At 39.1% G+C, this 22,350-nt stretch overlaps 2 protein-coding genes across 2 annotated transcripts in view; one reads left to right on the plus strand and one right to left on the minus strand.

Annotated features, from left to right (window-relative positions):
• Window positions 1-22,350, minus strand: part of LOC106062983 (ATP-dependent RNA helicase DDX1-like) — a 249,064-nt gene that overhangs the window by 15,661 nt on the left and 211,053 nt on the right. Inside the window, exons 20-23 of the mRNA XM_056034576.1 lie at window positions 16,268-16,414; window positions 6,964-7,037; window positions 5,127-5,199; window positions 1,913-1,985 (exon numbers count right to left, since the gene is read on the minus strand). Coding sequence (XP_055890551.1) covers window positions 1,913-1,985; window positions 5,127-5,199; window positions 6,964-7,037; window positions 16,268-16,414 — 367 coding nt within the window. The remainder of the gene's footprint in view (window positions 1-1,912; window positions 1,986-5,126; window positions 5,200-6,963; window positions 7,038-16,267; window positions 16,415-22,350) is intronic.
• Window positions 19,135-22,350, plus strand: part of LOC106062994 (cysteinyl leukotriene receptor 1-like) — a 32,646-nt gene continuing 29,430 nt past the window's right edge. The window contains exon 1 of the mRNA XM_056034577.1: window positions 19,135-19,397. Coding sequence (XP_055890552.1) covers window positions 19,382-19,397 — 16 coding nt within the window. The 5' untranslated portion in view covers window positions 19,135-19,381. The remainder of the gene's footprint in view (window positions 19,398-22,350) is intronic.

The following is a 22,350-nucleotide window of genomic DNA, read 5'->3' on the forward strand; positions in this document are numbered from 1 at the left end:
AGAAGCTTGATTACATCAACACGTACCATCACATCTCAGTGTGGCTCTTGTTTTATTTCACATTTACATTTTAACAAAGTGCTACTATTTAGAGATCATATATATATATATAGATGGATAGCTGCGTGTTCGTGCGGTATGCGCTCTGGACTAACGTTCGAACGCTGCCCGCTGCTCGGATGCAGTAATCTTCAAAACAGAAGGAACACCCGAAAGATGTAAAACAAACAAATGAGATTGAGTTGATAGGAGAATAGCCCTGTGTTTAAGGAATGGCGACAGACAGGAGCTCAATGCAGCACTGATTGAAGCTGCTCTCACATTCTGAATGGCGACAGACAGGAACTCAATGCAGCACTGACAAAAGCTGCTCTCACATTCTGAATGGCGACAGACAGGAGCTCAATGCAGCACTGACTGAAGCTGCTCTCATATTCTGAATGGCGACAGACAGGAACTCAATGCAGCACTGACTGAAGCTGCTCTCATATTCTGAATGGCGACAGACAGGAACTCAATGCAGCACTGACTGAAGCTGCTCTCACATTCTGAATGGCGACAGACAGGAACTCAATGCAGCACTGACTGAAGCTGCTCTCATATTCTCATACTCTCAACAAATATTCGAAGAGCTACAGAACATCAAAAAATGGTGAAGTCGTGGTCATAGTTTCTGTTTGCAAATGCACGGCACGGAACATGACTATGTAGCAAAAGAAAACATCGGAACAGTGAATGATTGCTCAATACAGTAACGGCTCCAGCTACATTTAAATTCCCAATGTTGTTACAACAGTAACGGCTTCAGCTACATTTAAATTCCCAATGTTGTCAATCCAGGTATTCAAAGTGAAAGCTCACCAGACAGTGTCCCCAGTTACTTGTAAAAATGTTTGTAAAATGTTTCGGCTGTTCCTTCAGAGTTGAAGATAATCTACTTCCTAGTCCAAACCTCCCGCAGGACGACGGGGGATGGCAGCGGGCAGGGTATGAACCCTGGACCATCGAGACAACCGAACGACAGTCCAGCGCAAACACCGCACGATCAGACGATCTGTCAAGGAGCTATGTAACATAACGACAAATAGGAAAGTTTCTGGCCAAGACGCCGTAGGCCAAACTGTTTTTCACGCTTTGGTCCATCAAAGTTTATCTCAGGCTAACCACACGACAAACTGAGACACCTTCAAGTTGGAACCAATTCAAATGTTACAATGTCTCTATGACGTTCTGTAGGCCTGGGTGAGACTACACTTTACATGCATTATGTTTAATTGATCAACCAAGGTCCAACTCTACAGATACAATTGTTGAAATAATTCCATTTAGATCTTGTCACACGGGCAGCTCTATTGAAGAAATGGAAGGCTAACTTCAAGGAACGCAGACAATTTCTCTACCACGCAATTCTTACACGCACTTTCATGTAACTACGCTCTGAGATGAACAAGAAGATACAGTTCCATTAAAGTGAACTTGAACAAACGAAATCCGTTTATTGAGATAGAGACGTCGAAGAGTAAGCCAGTTATTTTTTTTTATACAGAATTCCTCTCAGATGTCACATGACATCACTAGAATGGCTTCCACTTATGGGGGTCGAGACCGGTTCAGATTTAAGATGCAATGTGTAGATTGGCTAAAAAAATTGTTCTTCAAGTCCATCACAAACATTTATCTAGTTTGAAAGTGTGTGCATGCTCTTTCTTTCTAGTCAGTAACATAGTTGAAATTCAGGAGTTGTAAGTACGCTGGTAATAATCTCAACACTAGGCGCTGACAGTTGAACACCTAGAGGATCAAACGCAGCCCAAAGAAATTCAATCATCTATTTTCACTGCGATCAATAAGTGTTTAGTTATTCTATGAAACACAAACATTGTCACTGCCATGGTGACCACATCAAACTTACCTTTCAGCTCGACCAACACGACCAATACGGTGAATGTAATTCTGTTTCTCGTCCGGTAAAGTCACGTTGATAACTACAAGTGAACAAAAAACACTTTTAGTGTCTGAGTTACAATAAAACAAAACAAAACAAAAAAAAAACCCAGCTCAAATGTGACCTAGAAACTGAAATGTACATTGCAAAAAAAAACGAGGTTATATTGGCGCCATTTCTTGACTTCTTAGACATGAAAGCTTTAAGATAATTAAAAGCTACATAAAAAAAAGGTTCTAATAAATAGCTCGATTGTTGATTGTGATTGAAAGGATTGGGAAGGTGAAGATTTCCTGATGCTGGAACGAAGCCTTAAACATATATAATAGCTCTTTGGCTCTGTGTGTGTGTGGGGGGGGGGGGGTGAGGCTTTCATTTAACGTTGGGTACTAGACCAGCTTGACAATAACCTGGTCAGGCAGTTCAGGAAAGCCTGTGATGTTCTGAGACACTAATTAGTAGCATACTGTAATTCAAGTTTCAAGTTGAAATCAAAGCACATAAGTAGAGTGGTTTCTTTGTCTGGGCTTTAACATATAGATATTTGATAATATATAATAATATATGAAATAGAGAGAGAGAGAGAGAGAGACAGACAGAGAGAGACCGAGAGAGGTTATGCAAAAACAATCCTACAGAGAACTGTTTCAGGCAGGGGAAAGCGAGTTAGTCAAAAGAGAGATGTGGTGAATGACATAACGGAAGGAACTGGGTTATCCCCCAATTCTTGCCAGACTGGTTCAGCACATGGACAAACCAACAAGTAGTATTGCATGAATCAAACTTGCCGTCTAATGAACGAGTTCATGGTCTGCAGCTCCTAAACTGTCGTTCGAATGAATGGGCGCAACATAAAAATAGAGATGCCCAAAAAAACTGCGACCAGCTTTCGGAATAAATTTGATTTGATAGTGTGTCTACTTTCTAGATTATATCACAACTTCAATCTATATCATGTTTTCTGTGCAAAGTGACGATGGCTACAATGCCATAATGGTTATGAGTTTTTATTGCCGCTTTGCAGCAGCACCAGAACTTCTTCTTCGGGGCTGATTCCTGGGCCTTAGTTAAAGAGGTCATGGGTGGCACATGCGTCATGGTCCTTCTTTCGACCTTGCTGATGAGATCCAAAGGAACGCCTCGCGTTACATTTGGCACCAACTCAGTTGCAGAAGCTATCGAAGGGAATTTCATAGTTGATACTCCCAACGCCTGAGGGGATTCACTCCTGCTTTTTCCTCGAGGTTGGCTCCTGAAGCCTTATTACCGCAAAGCAGCGGGGGTTTGAAGTCAGAGTACCCATCTCCTAGATGAACTGCCTTACTAGGCTAATCAGTTCCAAATGTCCGAGTCCCCCGGTTATAAGTAAATAATAAATAAATAACCTGAACGGTGACAGTGACCTTGTCTGATAACTAGGTAACTCAGAGACACATCACGTTTGCAAGAGTCTCGACCTTTTCTTCGTAAATAACTAGGTAACTAAGGGACGCCATTTGCTCGTGACATAGTGCATATTAAAAAAAGGCACATCGATTCTGCTCATAAACATGACGACAATTGAAAGGTAAATAATGGGAGACAACAATAGCTCAAGTAACGTTTGAACGTATTCACGTTTCATACAGAATTATCTCATCTTTGAGAAATGTACTTTATACATTTACCCCGTTATTTCTAGTGTCACGCGGCTTTCTGTGAGTTTTGTATACAGAATCGAAGTTAATTTCAGGAGTGGATGTAAATATGACCTAGAATAAGATAATACTGTGTTAACAACCAACTTAAAGTGACTGGGTCTGACTTGTCTTTCTTGTGACCTGAATATTAGTGTAAGCGCTACAATTAGGACAATTAGGGTTTAGGTACAGATTGAAAAAGTCTAAATAGTAAGACACATTCCTCGTTCCATATGCTGGGACAAATTTGTACAAATGCTCCTTCTTCCCTAGCGCTATTAGAGTATGGAATGGGTTGCCTGAGCTAGTCAGGAAAACTAGTGACTTGGTAGATTTTAAGTCATTGATTCATCACCATCATCATCATCAAACTCCTTTAGAGTGAGGCAAGCCCAAAAAGGCTTAAATCCTCTCTTGCAAAAGCCCTGGACAGAAACCCTGCTGTCTTGTGTAGTGCATACATGTCACCATACAGGTCGAGAATTTTTGGTTTCCCAGACCTGTCAAGGCGAAGATCAGTAAGTCTGGGGCAGTCAAACAGAATATGAGGCACGGTTTCCTCTTCTTCCCCGCAGCGGGGGCACCGTGAATCGAAATTTGGCCATAGTCGTGAGAAATATGACTGTGCTATAATAGCTTGCTCAGCCCTGCACAGCCTCCACCACGGGGAAGTGCGGTCAGGGCGCCTCATGTGCTCCCAGACTCCAAGGGCTTTTTGGACTTGTCCCAGCACTCAAACCACTTTTCCATTGGGTAACATACATGACTAATTCAATAACGCATAGGACGTAATCATCTTCTTTTTTGAAGTAACGTCTGTATTTTATAAGATAAGATACAACTTTGGACATTTTTAAGTTGCTTACTATGTAGACCTATGGACACAATGACGTTCAGCCATTAAGCATCCTGGATCTAGCCACGCTGTCACTAACATTCTTTGATGGATGTTTCTAGACTCCTCCCCCCGTCCTCTCCAGGGAGTCACGGTCACTTGATTAGTTGATGTGATTGGGATGATAAACACTTTGTGTAATAATACATTTTCTCTAAGGCACGAATTGCACAGAGATAGGTTGTGAAGATAAAGACTCTAAATCAGTGAGATAGTGAAGATAATGACTCTATATCAGTGAGATAGTGAAGATAATGACTCTATATCAGTGAGATAGTGAAGATAATGACTCTTTTAAATCAGTTAGATAGTGAAGATAATGACTCTATAGTGAGATAGTGAAGATAATGACTCTCTAAATCAGTGAGATAGTGAAGATAATGACTCTTTTAAATCAGTTAGATAGTGAAGATAATGACTCTTTAGTGAGATAGTGAAGATAATGACTCTCTAAATCAGTGAGATAGTGAAGATAATGACTCAATATCAGTGAGATAGTGAAGATAATGACTATAGTGAGATAGTGAATATAATGGCTCTCTATATCAGTGAAATAGTGAAGATAATGGCTCTCTCTATCAGATACATGCATGTTTTGAGAACTTACCATAAGGCAGTCCTGAGATATCCAAACCTCTAGCAGCCACATCGGTACAAATCATAAACTTCACTTGACGTTTCTGAAAAAAAAAAAACACAGAATAAACTAGAACATCCAAATATAGTACATGAACCAAACAAGTATTTCAAGCAAGTCCACCAGAACAAGCTTCTAACATTTGGCTTCGGGTTCTTTCGGAGGAGTTCAGACAGGGCCGGCCCTAACTATTGCGAGGCCCTATGCCAAACTGTTTGCGCGGGGCCCTGTCTGGGTAGGGATAATCAAATGTCAAAATTTGGTATTAGACGATGCATTCCACTTTGCAATACTATTTCATTAAATGAAAGCTGACAATATTCAGTTTCTTTTTTTAGGATCGGCTACCCAAAGCGAGAATTTTTTAATTAATTATTCAGGAGATTTTAATAATCTCAGATTTTTGTAGGTGTTTCGTATTTTTTGTAAATTCAAGAGATTTCCAGGGAGTCCTAGAAAACCAGGAGGTCGCGGAAACGATGGTGTTATATATAAGTTATAATGTTTTAATTTAATAATTTACACCTAGAATTAGCCCGGAGATTATGAAAGTGCGGGGCCCGCAACGGCCGCATAGGTTGCAGTGGTGGAAGGCCGCCCTGAGTGCAGATTATCACGTGACTACGCAGTCGTAGGTGTGATTTAAATATTTTGCCACATCTAGCGTAGACAGAATCTTTGACTGACAGTGGAACGATGCGTGCCGGTGGAGCTTGAGTGTCTAACACTTTCATCTCCACTCGATCCACTAACGTTTTGGTAAGACCAGTATAAAACAAACTTAATAAATAAACTGTTATTCTTTTCAATTTTTTTTTAAACTAAAGTTCAGCGGTGCACCTATTTAAAGGGAAACTCCGATGTCTTAGACAATTTTTGATATAATATATGTTTTGATTTACAGATAATGAATATATTATTCTTTTTTTTTAAATTTACAATAATAACTTAGTAATTAATGTTTTTCCGACGTAATTTTCCTGCGCATCCAAAACAGTCAGACTTTCACCGGGTTTCTATGTGACGTCACAAAGGTGTTTTAATCTATTGACTTATTGTATAACAGTAGACCATACAGCAAAGTTTACAGTTTAGATCTATCTATACATGTATAGGGACTGTATCACAGCTCTGGACTAGGCCGTCACTAAGCCTAACAGCCTAATAGCTACTGTAAGATTGAATCGATACGATTGGTCAAATCTAGTTTCTCTTTTAGTATTGTAGAGGGAAGTGACGTATGAACTAGCTTAAAACAAAATCTCATAAAACCCCGTTTCTTTTAGAGGTCAAGAATTTACTGACTAATTTATTTAATATAAATGTTTCTAAGCATTTAAATAAAAATTGGTAAAATATTTACTATTACAACTTTTTTACGCAGAATTTAAATATGTCAATAACTAAAATTTGAAAAACCATCGGAGTTTCCCTTTAAGTTAGTATGAAACAATACTTGGTAAAGGGACAACACCTTGACTCCAACTCCTTCAAACTAAACGAATTGTTTCCCTTTCCTCATCTACATAAAAATAAAAGGTATAAACAGTAAAAGTTATACTCCAATGGTGATCACGTGACGTTAGCACTGTCTTTTTATTTTGATTAAAACAATCTGGAAACGATTCTCCGATTCTCACCTCTTACCAGAGATGAAAGTTGTAAAAGAGTCAGCAGTGATGCTACACCGACCATTATCTGATGTCCTTTAGGGTGTATTTGGAAATTAGATGAAATTCCTCGAGTGTAGGTACCCGGCAAGTTGCACGAGACCAAGGAAAGCAAGAAGAGGATGACAAAGATTTACCTTGAATTTTTCCAGATTTTCTTTTCTCTCTTGAGGTTTTCTGTCTGCATGAAGACACACACAGGAATATTTGCCTGGAGAATGTCAACAACTTAATGTTTTACGTTCAATCATGACAACCAAAAAAACAACTAAAAAACTTTTAATAACAAGTCTACACCAGGACACAATCAATTATAAGATGGTATGCACATAAACCTGAGTTTAATTAAATTAGTAAATAAAGACATTGCCCTTCAAAACTCCGAAGAACATGCATTTCGTGTGAGATGTAAGCCCATGTGTGATGTATGCGGACTTGTCACGTGTCTAGAGCGGAAGACAGGACAAGCAAATGAATGCAGGAACTGTGAACAATTTCTTTAAAAAGTTTTTACATTCGTTGTTGTTTTTTGCAATGTAATCTTTTGGAAAGGGAATAAAAAAAAAACCCTATATCTTTATGTAGAATATAAAATTCTCGGCCCTGACCCATCACTTATTCTCCTACTTGAGGGCAAACGATAAAATGCAAATATTCAACCTGTTATAGCTTTGAGGGTAGTAGAACAACCGCAGCAGCTAAGTTTACCCAAAACGATTTTGTTTTATTCGCTATTTCGCTATTTCTAAACAAAATGTTTTTTAAAGCCAACATTTTATGTTGTTGTTTTTTAAAGCCAACATTTATAAGACCAAAATTATATTTCCATCCACTTTAAGCACTTATTAACACTTGTCTGGTGGGTAATTCTCTTTGGTTTCATTTTTGATTTATGTTTATTTCTACGCAACTCTAGATCTTAAATCTAATTCTTCTCTAGACCTCACTGATTGTCAGATTGCACGGCCTTAAGAGTTCGTGGTTGGGAGTAAGGGCTTTCTATTGGAGGATGCCAACAAAATATGCAATGTTATTGTAATGCTGACTGTTCCACTGAATATATACGTGGGGGGTGGGGGAGAAGTGTGTGATTGGAGGACAGGCGTTTCATTTAAAAGTAGTGTGTGTGTGTGTGAGGTGGGGGACCCTATAATGCGGGCACACGAGAAGGCTACAACTGGTGGGCCTAAGACATGTTTGTGCCTACTCTAGATTAGGGAAATCAAACAATGCGTAGCAAGGGTATCTGATCGTAATATATATATATATATATATATATATAAACTATTCGTGTCTTATAGGTAAAAACTATACGTCTCATATGCATAAACTATATGTGTCTCATAGGTATAAACTACAAGGGTATCATAGGTATAAACTATACGTGTGGCTCATATGTATAAAGTATACCTGTCTCGTATGCATAAACATTACGTGTTTCCAATATAAATTATAAGTGTCTCATGTATATACTACAATTGTCTCAACTGTATCAACAAACGTGTCACACCTAATCAACTATACAAGTCAGGTTCTTCACCACACAATATAAATGAAATGAGTCCACTAGCAACATTCATGGCCTAGCGTCTAAATGAAAAGTTAGTTTCTCAACGTTAATGAAAAATATGTTTTTGTTTGAAGACTTCGTGAAGGATCAATCTATTTCCAAGTTTCACAAAGAAATGTCCGAGTCCCTTTCATTTCGCGGTCATTTCAAGTGTTGATAAAGGAATCGAAGATGAGGAATAAGCTTGGAGCAAATTGTTGGAGGCCCTGGTCTCGAGAAACACTTCAACTGATTACATCCATTCATTATACTCTGATTGATCCAGCTCTGACATCGCTTATCGATCCAATCGTTGTTTTTTTTTTAAACATTTATTTACCGATTCACGTCAAACGGGCCAACCCTGTGGATTCATTGACAACTTAATTACCTTTTCCTATTGAAACTTAAGCATTGTTGGTAGATCTGATTTCAATTCCACGGCTCGTCAAAATGTCAAATGAAAATAAAAACCGAATGCATGTTTAAAAAAAATGTTTTCTTTAAGTTTTGAAATGTCAAAGTGTTAGATCGCATTTCATTAAAATATATATTTCAAAACGTTTGTACTGTTTCAATCGGAGGTTCCTCAGGTCTGAATAATAGTTTTATTGTAAGATAGTTTTCATGACAAACCAATGTTCTCTTGTGTTGCTGAAGTGGCCCCAGCCCTCTCCAAAGCTCTAGCCATGTCATTGCATCTCTGTACGACGGCTCCCAACGGATGCAAACAAAAAGGTGTGCACTCAATGACAAAAAAAAAGTGTTTTTAAAAATGTGAAACCGAGGAATGAAAACAAATAAAATAAAGCCAGTGTGATACGAGATCAACCAATACCGTACATCGAATATATATCGATACATAGAACGCATATCAATTCATCGAATATATATCAATACATCGAATATATATCAATACATCGAATATATATCGATACATCGAATATATATCATACATCGAATATATATCAATACATCGAATATATATCAATACATCGAATTTTACGTACGCACTGCCAATTCGGAACACATTATCTACAGTAGGTTCAAATCTCACCAGGTGCACAAGGCACCCAGTTAACCTGGTCGACTTATGTTTTATGTATTGAAATATATTCAATATATTGATATATATTCGATGTATTGATATATATTCGATGTATTGATATTGTTACGAATCTCACTATCCAGGCTCTCTGCAAACTGCACCATACACCACCAACTTAAAGAACTTGACAAGTCAGGGCTCCAAAATAACGTAAAGGTTTAATGTCCATAAATAACAGCCAATACTGTACAATTGGCAGCACGTAGAACAGTACAAATAGCTCTGCGATAACAAATATCTCTCCGATAACACCGTTCCGCCGTATCAAGTCTTGCACTGGCCTCTCCGTCTCGTTCCGGGCTTGCACTGGGTTCAACAGTTCGGGACTGACTTCACACACTTGGGCTCGTTGTGTCGGACTCGATCACAGACCAAGATCAAGACGCCGTTCGTCTCAACTGTACTTGACAGTACTCCGCACTGAACCGTCGTAATGCTCCGTACAGAACCACACCGTTGAACTGTGCTGTAGTCGACCGTGTTCTGAACTCCTGTCGTGAACCCGCTTTCTGAACCGTCTTGACTGCGACACCTCCGCTCTTTAAATAGGGTCCCTACTGGCCTTCTAGAACCGGACAGAACGTCGCTCGACCATTCTGGGACGCTCCTGAGCTCTGTTCACGACGCCGATCCTACTCGAACCTTCATGTTGTTAACTCGTCTCGGCCGATCGTCGTAACTCGTCACGGTTGACCGCTCGTCTAGCGCTGGCCTGGGGCGATTTGCGTCGGCTGACTACACTCACACCACTACCCCCATCTGTGCCACCACCAGGTTTATAACACTGCCCCCTCCTTAGATCTGTCCGTCCCGGGCAGATTCAACCTCCTGACATTGGCTGTGAAATTTCATCGCTGTAGGTGGGGGTCGATCAGTGGCAGTTGGCTTGCCTCTTGAGCTTGATGGAGCCATCCATGTTGCAGTCAGCAATGGTCGCTTCCTTCTTCTCCTCCAATTGGCCTTCACCTGGTTGCATGGACGTCTTGCGTGCATCGCCATCCACGTTGAATTCAGAAAACGTTTTCTTCTTCTCCTCCAGTTAGCCTTCATCTGGTTGCATCGATGTCGTTGTCGCATCGTCATCCATGTTGCACTCAACAAAAGTAGTCTTCTTCTTCTTTTCCTCCAGTTGATCGTCCTCTTGTTGCAGTGAAGTTGTGGTTGCATCGCTCTCTTGTCGGTCGGTACTGAGGACAGCCACTTGACACATGAAGAGGTATAGGATGTAAGGGCAGGGATTACCAAGATTGTTGACCAAAGAGGTGGCTTCATAGGGCTTTGCGAAGAAGGACTGGGATAGGCTTCAAATCCACAGGACAGGGAATTGTGGGACAGGTCATCATCTCCAGCCTTGTCTGGAGGGCATGCTTGTGGGGCAGGTTGGTAACACTCCTCGTGCAATGGTCCCTCGTCTTCGGCTTCAGGCTCCATTTGGCTTTCTTCACCACCATCAGGACCTCTCTCTCTCGTCTCTGTATCGGGACAATCGCCTGTTGGTTTCAGACCTGGTCGATGACTTTCATCGTGCGAATGTCCATCAACTTTAATGTCAAGCTTCCTTGGATTCTCTTCACCACCATCAGGACTTTCATCTCCAGTCTTGGCAGCTGGACCAACGTCTGTTAGGTCCGGACCTGGCTGGTATCTCTCGACTTGCATATGTCTCTCAACGGCTTCGTCAGGTTTCAATGGGTTCTCATGATCACCACCAAGGCTCCTCTCACTGGTTTTCTCATCTGGACATACATCAGTATTGGTGATTCTCTCCTCCACAGCAGGTATGCGTTGGTTCAAAGCCACTAACTCGGTTTTGATTCCCGAGACAATGACATCTATCTTGGCATCTACCTTGGTGTCCATGGCATCTATCTTGGAATTGATGTTTCCTAGCATTGAGCTCAAGAGTTCCTCCATATCTGGTTCTACTTGAAAAAGATACGTGTCTGGATCTTCCTCTTCTTCCATTATGTCTTCCCGGAGGCGTGCTTGTAAGGTTTCTTTGTTTCCACTTGTCTTCAGCCCTCGATCACGTAGCTCTCGCTTCAGTTCTTTCACTTCGAGTTCGTACAGCAGTTTTAGACGAGCCATAGTAGATCCGTTCCTATCCGATACGATCCGATCCCACTTCTGACACCAGTGTTACGAATCTCACTATCCAGGCTCTCTGCAAACTGCACCATACACCACCAACTTAAAGAACTTGACAAGTCAGGGCTCCAAAATAACGTAAAGGTTTAATGTCCATAAATAACAGCCAATACTGTACAATTGGCAGCACGTAGAACAGTACAAATAGCTCTGCGATAACAAATATCTCTCCGATAACACCGTTCCGCCGTATCAAGTCTTGCACTGGCCTCTCCGTCTCGTTCCGGGCTTGCACTGGGTTCAACAGTTCGGGACTGACTTCACACACTTGGGCTCGTTGTGTCGGACTCGATCACAGACCAAGATCAAGACGCCGTTCGTCTCAACTGTACTTGACAGTACTCCGCACTGAACCGTCGTAATGCTCCGTACAGAACCACACCGTTGAACTGTGCTGTAGTCGACCGTGTTCTGAACTCCTGTCGTGAACCCGCTTTCTGAACCGTCTTGACTGCGACACCTCCGCTCTTTAAATAGGGTCCCTACTGGCCTTCTAGAACCGGACAGAACGTCGCTCGACCATTCTGGGACGCTCCTGAGCTCTGTTCACGACGCCGATCCTACTCGAACCTTCATGTTGTTAACTCGTCTCGGCCGATCGTCGTAACTCGTCACGGTTGACCGCTCGTCTAGCGCTGGCCTGGGGCGATTTGCGTCGGCTGACTACACTCACACCACTACCCCCATCTGTGCCACCACCAGGTTTATAACAATATATATTCGATGTGAAAACGTTTGTACTGTTTCAATCGGAGGTTCCTCAGGTCTGAATGACAGTTTTATTGTAAGATAGTTTTCATGACAAACCAATGTTCTCTTGTGTTGCTGAAGTGGCCCCAGCCCTCTCCAAAGCTCTAGCCATGTCATTACATCTCTGTACGACGGCTCCCAACGGATGCAAACAAAAAGGTGTGCACTCAATGACAAAAAAAAAGTGTTTTTAAAAATGTTAAACCGAGGAATGAAATAAAATAAAGCCAGTGTGATACGAGATCAACCAATACCGTACATCGAATATATATCGATACATAGAACGCATATCAATTCATCGAATATATATCAATACATCGAATATATATCAATACATCGAATATATATCGATACATCGAATATATATCATACATCGAATATATATCAATACATCGAATATATATCAATACATCGAATATATATCAATACATCGAATATATATCAATATATTGAATATATTTAAAAACCAAATGCATGTTTAAAAAAAATGTTTTCTTTAAGTTTTGAAATGTCAAAGTGTTAGATCACTTTTCATTAAAATATATATTTGAAAACGTTTGTACTGTTTCAATCGGAGGTTCCTCAGGTCTGAATGACAGTTTTATTGTGTGGGCGACATCGTTCCGACCACAGCTAATGCCCAGGCATTCATCTCACCAAGAAGATCCATAGTGGCTTCGCGACTGAAGGAGGCCATAGAACGTAATCCAGCATATTTGGTGTGTGTTTGTTACAATTTTATTTTTTTTTATCCTTCAAAAAAAAGGAATAAAAAAGGTGGGAGGGGGGATGTTTAATGACTAATTTTGATTCCAAGTTTTAAATGTTTACTTCTTAAAAACGTAATGAGCCCTAATTTCACTATTACATGTAAAAATAATAATAACAAACATAAGACAAAACAAGGAAGCTCTGATCTAAGACATATCAGCAAGAGATACAATTTGGACGATTTTAAAGAGTTATAGTCCTTGCACGAGGGTCAGTTCTACTCTGTAAAATATACATTTTGTTTTTGCGTTTGTGTTTCAAATATATATTAGGTGTCAATATTTGTCTTATCAATAAACGTATCTTGCGCGTTCACTGCCAATAAGTCAAAGATTTAACATATAGGGCAAGAAAGTCATTGGGAGAACTTCAGCAGCACCACACTCTGGTCAATTACTATTAGTTCAATCATCCACCCAACACTTGGACTAACCACTTAGATTGATCACATCCAGCGACCATCTTGACCAAGTGCAATGGATTTTATGAAAACCAAATAAGTGGACAGATTCAAAAGTTACTTTTCCTTAACCCAATGTAAAGTTCTACTCTACCCTGTCTCTATTCTATTAATACACTGCAATGTAAAATTCCACTCTATCTATAGTGTAATATAAAATAAACAAACAGGTTTTATGGTTTTAAAAGCGCGAATGTATTTTTTCTCTCCACTGAGTACAAAACTGAGGAGTGGAACACAAATCTTACGTAATTTCAGGTCTGATGTTCAAGTTCCCATGAACTGGACCAAGTCTATGATAATTCAGATCAACTAACTCAATTACTTTATAGCAAAGAGTGAAATTAGATCATTTGTTTCAGCAACCAGCTACCACAACTTGTGTAGCTTCTCAATATCAACAATGAAAACAAAAGCATCGATTTTTTTTTTGTTATAGCATAAGCGTCAATCGACGCATTCGACGTGAAAGATAATGTACTGTTTGAAAATTATCCGACCAGAAATACAAACAAGCTGCAATGCATAGAATTGAAAGAAATGGACCATTTCTAACACAACAAGAGTGCGATACTCAATGTGTTGGTTGAAAACAAGATGACATGTAAACCAAATATATGAAAGTGATGACCATAGTAGACATGCTTTAGTGGAAGTTGGCCTCCTTGAGTCGTAGAACGACTATGATTCATCTCCTATAACACTATTTTTCACGTGACTGTGGAGCCATATTTTAGAGAGACATTCCCGTCCGCATATATCGCAGGCTTTGGTGGTAGAGAAGCCAGCCAATTTTTTTGTTTGGCACGCTTTTCTTCAGCTGCCCGTAGCTTTCTTGATCCACATAGAGCGGTCTAGGGCTTCCCAGTAGTCAGCATCAATGCCCTTTGCTTTGAGGTCCTGTTTGATTACATCCCCATATCGGAGGATGGGACGACCAGACATGCTTTATACATAATTAGCAGCAAGAGAATGCTAGTCTGTTTACAGTAGGTTTTTGATCATGTGCATACTTTGTCTCTACCTTAAGCTAAGCTAAACTGTAATGGCTCTTCGCTAAGTCTGGAGTTTTTGTTTGAAACTAGAATTTTATTTCGTAATAATTGTACTTCCAACCAGCAGACCGAATCATTTCCTCTTTTCAATCTGTAAATTAAAGGCTTTTAAAACATTGAGTTTTTGTGTAAACTCTCAAAATGTGAAGATGATGTTTCCTCCACTGTTTTTGTGTTTATTGTAACAATGGCTCAGCCTTTAGGAATAAATTGGTCGTGCCAAGCCAATAAATACTTTAAAAAAAAAAATAAATCTATAGCTACTTACAATACAGACAAACGGTTAGCTAATGAATGTAAGCCAGTGAAACATCTCTGTAGGTCTTGAAAGGTACCAGGTACATGAGGTCGTTTAAAGTGAAGTATTAGTGACTTGACACTTTTAGCGTCAGCTCCATACTTCATAACTAAGACCACCAGAGAATACCGACCACGTCCTCCAAAACTGCTCTCTTTACCAAGAGGCCCGTACAAGACACTGGCCCCCAAAACAATCCAATAGAAAGAAAACTATATGGAGAGCTCCCTGATTTGGAAACCACTGCGCAGTTCATCTCATGTATTGGTCTAGTCATATGAACACACCAACATAACAATGAGAACGATGAAGAAGAAGAAGAAGAAAATGACTAAGACACTATATCCCAATGCTTAATTTGTATGCCAGTGTCACTTCAATACAAACTTTTGGACTAACTGTTTGCTGGTCGCATTATGTAATAAACAACTAGCCTTAGAAGTCTGTAGGAAAGGCAACATAAAATTGATCAATGTAATAACTGCTGTCTAAATAAAAGGTTAAGAGAACCTAACCACCACACACTCAAGAAAAAAAGACATTCCGACATTATTGTAAGATTGTAGTTTTTAAGATAGTACATTCTTCCTTTTGTTAGATCCAGTTATAAAGCGCAAGTGTAAGTATCATACTTGAAATATTGTTCTCATTAACAGGTTTGTCACTAGAGAAATTAGAGAAAACATTCTTTTCAGACTCTTGAGTTTAATTAAATCTTTGATTTTTTTTTTAAACAGACCTTGCAGCATCGACCACAAACATTTAGCCAACTAATTTAAAAGGTGGTGACGCCAACGCTACAGCTGCCTAGATATTTTAACCTTGCCAAGTTGATTCTAGTAATTACATTTTTTTTAAATAGATGAAACCATCTAAATAACTCTACACATACAGTTTGGTTATGTTTTAATTTTTTTAAATGTTCTTATATGTCCATGTATAGCTCAAGGTCGGTAATTCCGAATTTTTCCACAGAAAACATGTTTGTTGTAAAATGTTTTACATGTTTCGGATGTTCCTTCAGAGCTGAAGATAGTTTACTTCCTAGTCCAAACCTTCCGCAGGACGACGGGGGATGGGAGCGGGCAGGATTTGAACCCTCGACCATCGATAAATCCGAACGACAGTCCAGCGCGCAAACCGCACGACCACAGGCGGCCATCCGACTTCAAAGATGATTTGAAGAAACTGAAAGACGTCTTAGATCGGTCCAGTGAGTTTCTAGAGTTGGATGCAGTAAGAATGGACAAAATGGACAAAGCCCCTTAAAAAAAAAACAAAAAAAAAAAACAAAAGTTAAACCTCGTCCTCTGGTCTGTAAGTATTGCTCCAGATTGTCACAGTCCAGCTTCGTTCTACAAAAGATCAAGGCTACGTCCATCTTGTGCTCCTCAATGGCTGCTATGACATACTCTCCCTTTAAAATCTTCACAGCTTCTGAGAAGGTTTCTGAAAAAGAGACCAAAAAAAAAATGTAGATAATGAGGTCAGCTTCACGATATCTTTTTGAGGGGGAAGTCAATCTGAAATACATAGATCAAGGGAGAGAATTATTGAAATCATATTATTTGAGCTCAGCAGGTTGGAAAAAAAAAAAGATCTAGCTTATTTTATCGTTGGTTTAAACGTTAATTAGGTCATTAAAGTTAAAAAAAAAACTTTTCTTGCATAGTTGTTAAATAGTATTTGAGTATCATCACTATTTGAATTGGGATACGACTTAGTATGGTCCTCATTCAACCAGAGGCGTAGTGAGCAAAAGGTGCTCCAGGGAGAAGCAACTTTATTGCCCCCCCCAACCCATTTTCCATAGAACATCACAAAGAAATCTAGGCTTATAAATAAAAACTATTTAATAATGATATAATACAAATAACCTTAGAATCTATTACCTAGCAAAATATCAATAATAGTTTATATTTTTGGGCGGCACCCCTGAGGGTGGCGTCAGGGGCATTGTACCCCCTTGCCTTCCCCTCACTACGCCTCTGCCTTTAACATTATACGAATTGATTTGTATCAGAGTTGCATAGTAATACAAGTTTTTGTAAGTGAAAAGTTTTTAATAATCATGCACAACGCATCACAAAATATTACTAGGATGGCATAGACAAGTTTCACTCAAACACGGTGATGTCAGGTTTACATTGGAAAGTTGGATTGTATGGAATGATTTTGTTCTACATTTCCATCTTAATCAGGATGGTACCAGTTTAAAAACACAAGTACCTAAATGGATCAGTAAAATCTGTCTTAGTTTATAATTCAATTACAACCTTAATCAATGCTTTTAGTGTAGTCGTTCATTGATGAGGTTGTTTTCACTGAGTACTCTGCTTGGAGAAGGAGAGCCACTTGGCCTATTTCAAATCATTCTCTGGCGTAATCCATCCCTGCCCATCTCTCTGTCACACTGGACGTGAAACTCCTTAATGTAGCAACAGTCCAATCTTTAAGTACGACGCAATGCAGAGACCTGGTTGAAGAATCCCGGATATGCCCACCATGTCTCAACGCCAGGGGTGGAAGCGGTCGTATCGAGAAAACGATAAGGCTAAAGTGGTGGATGGACAGGGCACCAGTAGGAGTGCCTAAGAAGCCACGACAAAGACTCCAAGCACTGCTGGGGGGTTGCTAAGAGAGCCCCTACAATCATGTACAGACTCCACACGCCGTTCCTTAAAGGACCGGTTCACTAACAGCCAGTCCTGCACGTGTGGTGCATTGAAGGGAGATGGTGGGGGGTCCCCGGGTGATTCAGCGACGTTTCTAGTCCATGCGTCTGGGGCGCCAGATTTGTGTAATTGAACGTTGTGATACAAAGACTTAGATTTTCTTCCAAACAAATCTGTTCAGCCTTGGTGGTGAAAGGGAGCTCTTTGATATTATTTTGCCGGCCTAAAGTTTGAAGAGACTTCGGCTCAACTCTACTGACAGTTTCAAAGAGTTGACTAATTTATAGCCTTTGAATTCTGACGAAGTAAAGATGCAGATAAAATCTGTGTTTTGATATTCAATGATGTTGATAACTGTTATCTTAAAACTATTAATAATAAGACAGGAACCATAACTCTTTTGCCTTTCTTATCTACATGCTATGTTTATTTCATCACCAATGTTTAATACAGCAAATGGCGATACATTTTAATGTATTACAAAAAACAACAACAACAACAACAACAACAACAAAACAGTTTGGTTTGTAAACTGCTTTGCCATTTTTTAAGAATGGCGCAGTTATGCATCCCAGAATATGTTATGCTTCCTAATTTTTTTTAAATGCATACGCTTAATTTTTTAGGCACCTCTACAATATTGTATGCATCCCATAGGCTAAACAATCATAAGATACATCATCGATTTGTCCAATATGTTATTCTGTTATCTCATTCTCAATGTTTGTGTTTCTATGGATACAGTTTTTATGCCTATAAATAATGACAGCCAATCTACTAGGATTATCTTTAACTAAAACTTGTAGACCAAAAGAAAATGATAAGTTCGACAATCGTTGTATCTACTGACATGTAAACGAATGCCAAGGAAATGGATACTAATTCTAATAAAAAGGTCACTGATAATCCATGCTTTGACTACTATGATATTATTATACAATAAGATTCATTTCAATAGAATGTTTGACATGTTTCGGATGATCCTTTAGATCACATCCTGGCCCAAACATCACGCAGGACGGCGGAGGGTGGGGGTGGACGCGAGCAGGGTCGAACAAGGGACCTTGTGACCTTCCAACGTCAGTCCAGAAGTGAAAGCAGACGACCTGGCAATAGTCTATGTATAACAAATGAGTATTCCCATTTCGTATAATTTAAATGTTATATATTCTCAAACCATTTTGTCACGTTCTCTAAGGATTTCATAACTTTATGGACTTAAGAAAGTAAAAGTACACAAACTGACGACATCCTCCATTTATGTTTTAAATTCAGCGGGCAAGTTTACATAAAACGAGTTTACAAAAAAGAATGTGTACCTAAATGTCTGTTTACAATATAGGTAAAACATCAAATGTGGGAGCTGCTCCATTAATTGTTGTGCACATCAATACCACCGAGTGAGTTGAACTATGATCAAGTCCTAGAATAGTCCCGCGAGCAGATCGTCTGCTCCCCCCAAGCTGGAATCAAAAGCGCGCGGCCTGAATCCCGGCAACGTTTGAACTAAATTACTCCTCGTCGGGAAGTGTGAATAGGCAGAAGTTTGGAGACAGCAGAATGGGAATATTTACATGTTAATGTCTACATTATGCAAGCCTTTGTTTTCAGTGATCTACACAACTAGCGGCTGTCCCACCACGTCATCGACTGTGTGTGTTTTTTTGTGTGATAACTCTTTGATCTCTAGCGCGTTATCTGAACGAGTCAAACTTTTTCAACTTGAATATCAACGGAGTGAATGTCAGTATTGACAGGTAACAAGATGTTAAAACGTATGTCCTCGTTTAGACCTTATTTTAGTGACACTGTCACGTTGTCTTCTGTCTACATGTACAAACACATTTCAATCACACTGAATAGCTAGCCGAGAATCAAGCTAACATTTGGCCATTAATTATAAGGCATAGTCCTGTGAAACACTGCACTCATCCTTAATCTTCGGAATCGAAGACATCGCCATTATTATTATTATTATTACAAAAAAGAGAATAAATTACAGGCAATAACTGTTATCAAAGAAATTGCAAGTTATTTCATAAAAATTAAATCATTGTGACTTCTCAGCTTTTGGTCGAATCAAACACTCTTTTCACTGCAGGCGTTCACATAAAGAATGTTCGCTTAATGAGAAATTCGCCTTAGTTTCAGTTGATAGTGTTAGATCTTGTTAAAGAAGTCTCAATCTATTCTATTTGAAATGGCCTGAAAGAAGCAATCCTTCACGAGTTTCTCGACTCTATAAACACATTTTAATGTCTTAATTGGGGGAGGAGGGGCGGTGCTTGTGTTATATCTTAAAAAGGGGTGGACTTGTTCCTCATTTTTGTCTTTCATTAAAACACGGGGTGCAGGGGGGAGGAGTATAAAGCTTTTAAACTCCCCCCCCCACACACACACACACATCCAATGCATACTTTCATTGTCATTTGATATTCATGTTTTGTCTATAAGTTTGATGTGAATAGATATATAAATTAATCTATGGTGGATAACTAGAAATAAACTTATATATATATATATATATTTATGTATCTGGTGTAAAGCATATAAAGGGAGTTAGGATAGATTTGTTTTTTTTTAAATATTGGTAATTATTGCGCTTTGTTGTCATCGTAAAACCGAATTTCTAAGCTATTTCGTATGTAATACAATATATATATATATATTGTTTGGTATCTCAAACAAGGGGAACAATTTGTATATATTTCCTACATCGTGGAGTCGATGATGCCCACTGCCGTCATCCATGGACCGAGGGCTTAGCAGTTTTCTGCCTCCTCATCTGGCTGCTGAGACGTCAGTGAGCCAGCAATGTACGGGTGCACCCTGGTTCACCCTGGGCAGGTGGGTCAAGCTGGAGCTTGTGACATTGGCCTTTACAAAGTTTATAAATAAGTGTTAACGCTATTTCTCTGATACGCATTCTCCGAACAAGTCGATACTTTAAACCATATGTACCTAACAAAACATGAATCAATAAAAAAACAAAAAATACCCAATTTGCCAATTAATTATCGGTAATTAATTATTTTGTTTGATATCGCATTAGGGAAATAACTTGTACATTTTCGACCCCTCAACTCAAGAAATCATTAAGAAACTGGAACAGACACAAAATAGAGCAGTGAGATTCATAACAAACTATTATTCACATTTGACTAGGAGTAACACCTTTAGTAAAATCACTAAATTTAGAAAGCCTTTAGGATAGAAGACTTAAAAGTAAAGTAGCAATTATACGTAAAACACTGAACCATAATCTTCAAATACTAAAACGAAATTTAATAAAATACTCAGAAAGACACAAAGATATACATACAGATATATATATATATATATATATATATATATATATATATTGGACATTCCATATGCTAGGACAAATATGTACAAAAGCTCCTTATTCCCAAGCGCTATTAGAGCATGAAATGGGTTGCCTGAACTAGCCAGAAATACCAGTGACTTGGAGGAGTTTAGGTCATTGGTTAGTAATCATCTTCTCTTTTGAAGTAACGTCTCTATCATATAAGATAAGATAAGATTTAATGGCGAATTCTTCACCTTTAGATAAGCTTTGTTGTTCTTTTTTTTTTTTTTAAAGAATTTTTATATTCTGATTTTTCCTATGACGCGTTTCTTCTGCTGGCGTTGTTCTTCGGACATTTTCGAGCCACTCTTCACAGCGCGACACCATGATGCTCTATCATGAGCTTCCGTCTCCCAGAAGGCAGGGTCAATGCTGAAGGCTTTCAGAAACGCTTTGAAGGTGTCAGTGAAGCGTTTTCTTTGTCCACCTTGTGGGCATGTAGTAACCCAAAATACTATCGATACGGAGGAAGCATTTAGAGATTCGCTCTATGCCAACGGTGCAAGTAATGAAGTATTGAAAAAGAAATTTCTAACAGTGATAAAGCGGACTTTACACGGAGATGAATTGCTACTGTTAAAGTATTTAGTTGACAACACTGATTTGAATTAAGCGCCCTTGGCATTTCTTTCCTTACATCTCCAAATCTTCCTTTTCTTACGTTTTTCTTTAGGTTCCCTTATATCGCCCCCGCATTTCTCCATATTTCTTTCTTTTGTTTATATTACTGTTGTTTTTTTTATTATTGCTTGGAGAACGTCAATCAGATCTCAAAAATCACTATGTAATCATAGAGCAGATAACTCTGTTGAAAATGCCTCATGAAAATGTCCAATTCAGAGATTCTGTGGATTGTCATCTAAATGCGCTGATAATCTAAAAGGTCCTGGCAGTTCTAGCGTTCATCTTATCAGATTAAGTGTATCAATGAGTATCTTAATTTTTCTATCAGACAAGTGTATCACTGAGTATCCTGCGATCTGACTGGCAAACTCACGAACGTGTAAAATATAATAACAATAAAAGAATCTTTACACATGAATTGTATATTTTAATCTCATTTTTTTGGTATATTTCTTTAATTTTTGCAAATATTTTCTATTTTACTGCTTGAATGTGTTTTAAAACATTGAACACGTTTCGTTTCAAGCATAACAATTTGGATGCGTTCCAATGACAATGGACTGGAAACTGAAGGAGTAGATCAAAGGTTCTCAACCTGTGGATCGCGACCCCCATGGGGGTCGATTGACGAATAGCCAGGGGTCGCCTAAGACCATCGAAAATATGGATTGTTTGTGTCTTTTCTTCTATTGCTGTATGTGTGTGTGTGTGGGGGG

This window comes from Biomphalaria glabrata, chromosome 7 (assembly GCF_947242115.1).
Source record: "Biomphalaria glabrata chromosome 7, xgBioGlab47.1, whole genome shotgun sequence".
Taxonomy (NCBI): domain Eukaryota; kingdom Metazoa; phylum Mollusca; class Gastropoda; family Planorbidae; genus Biomphalaria; species Biomphalaria glabrata.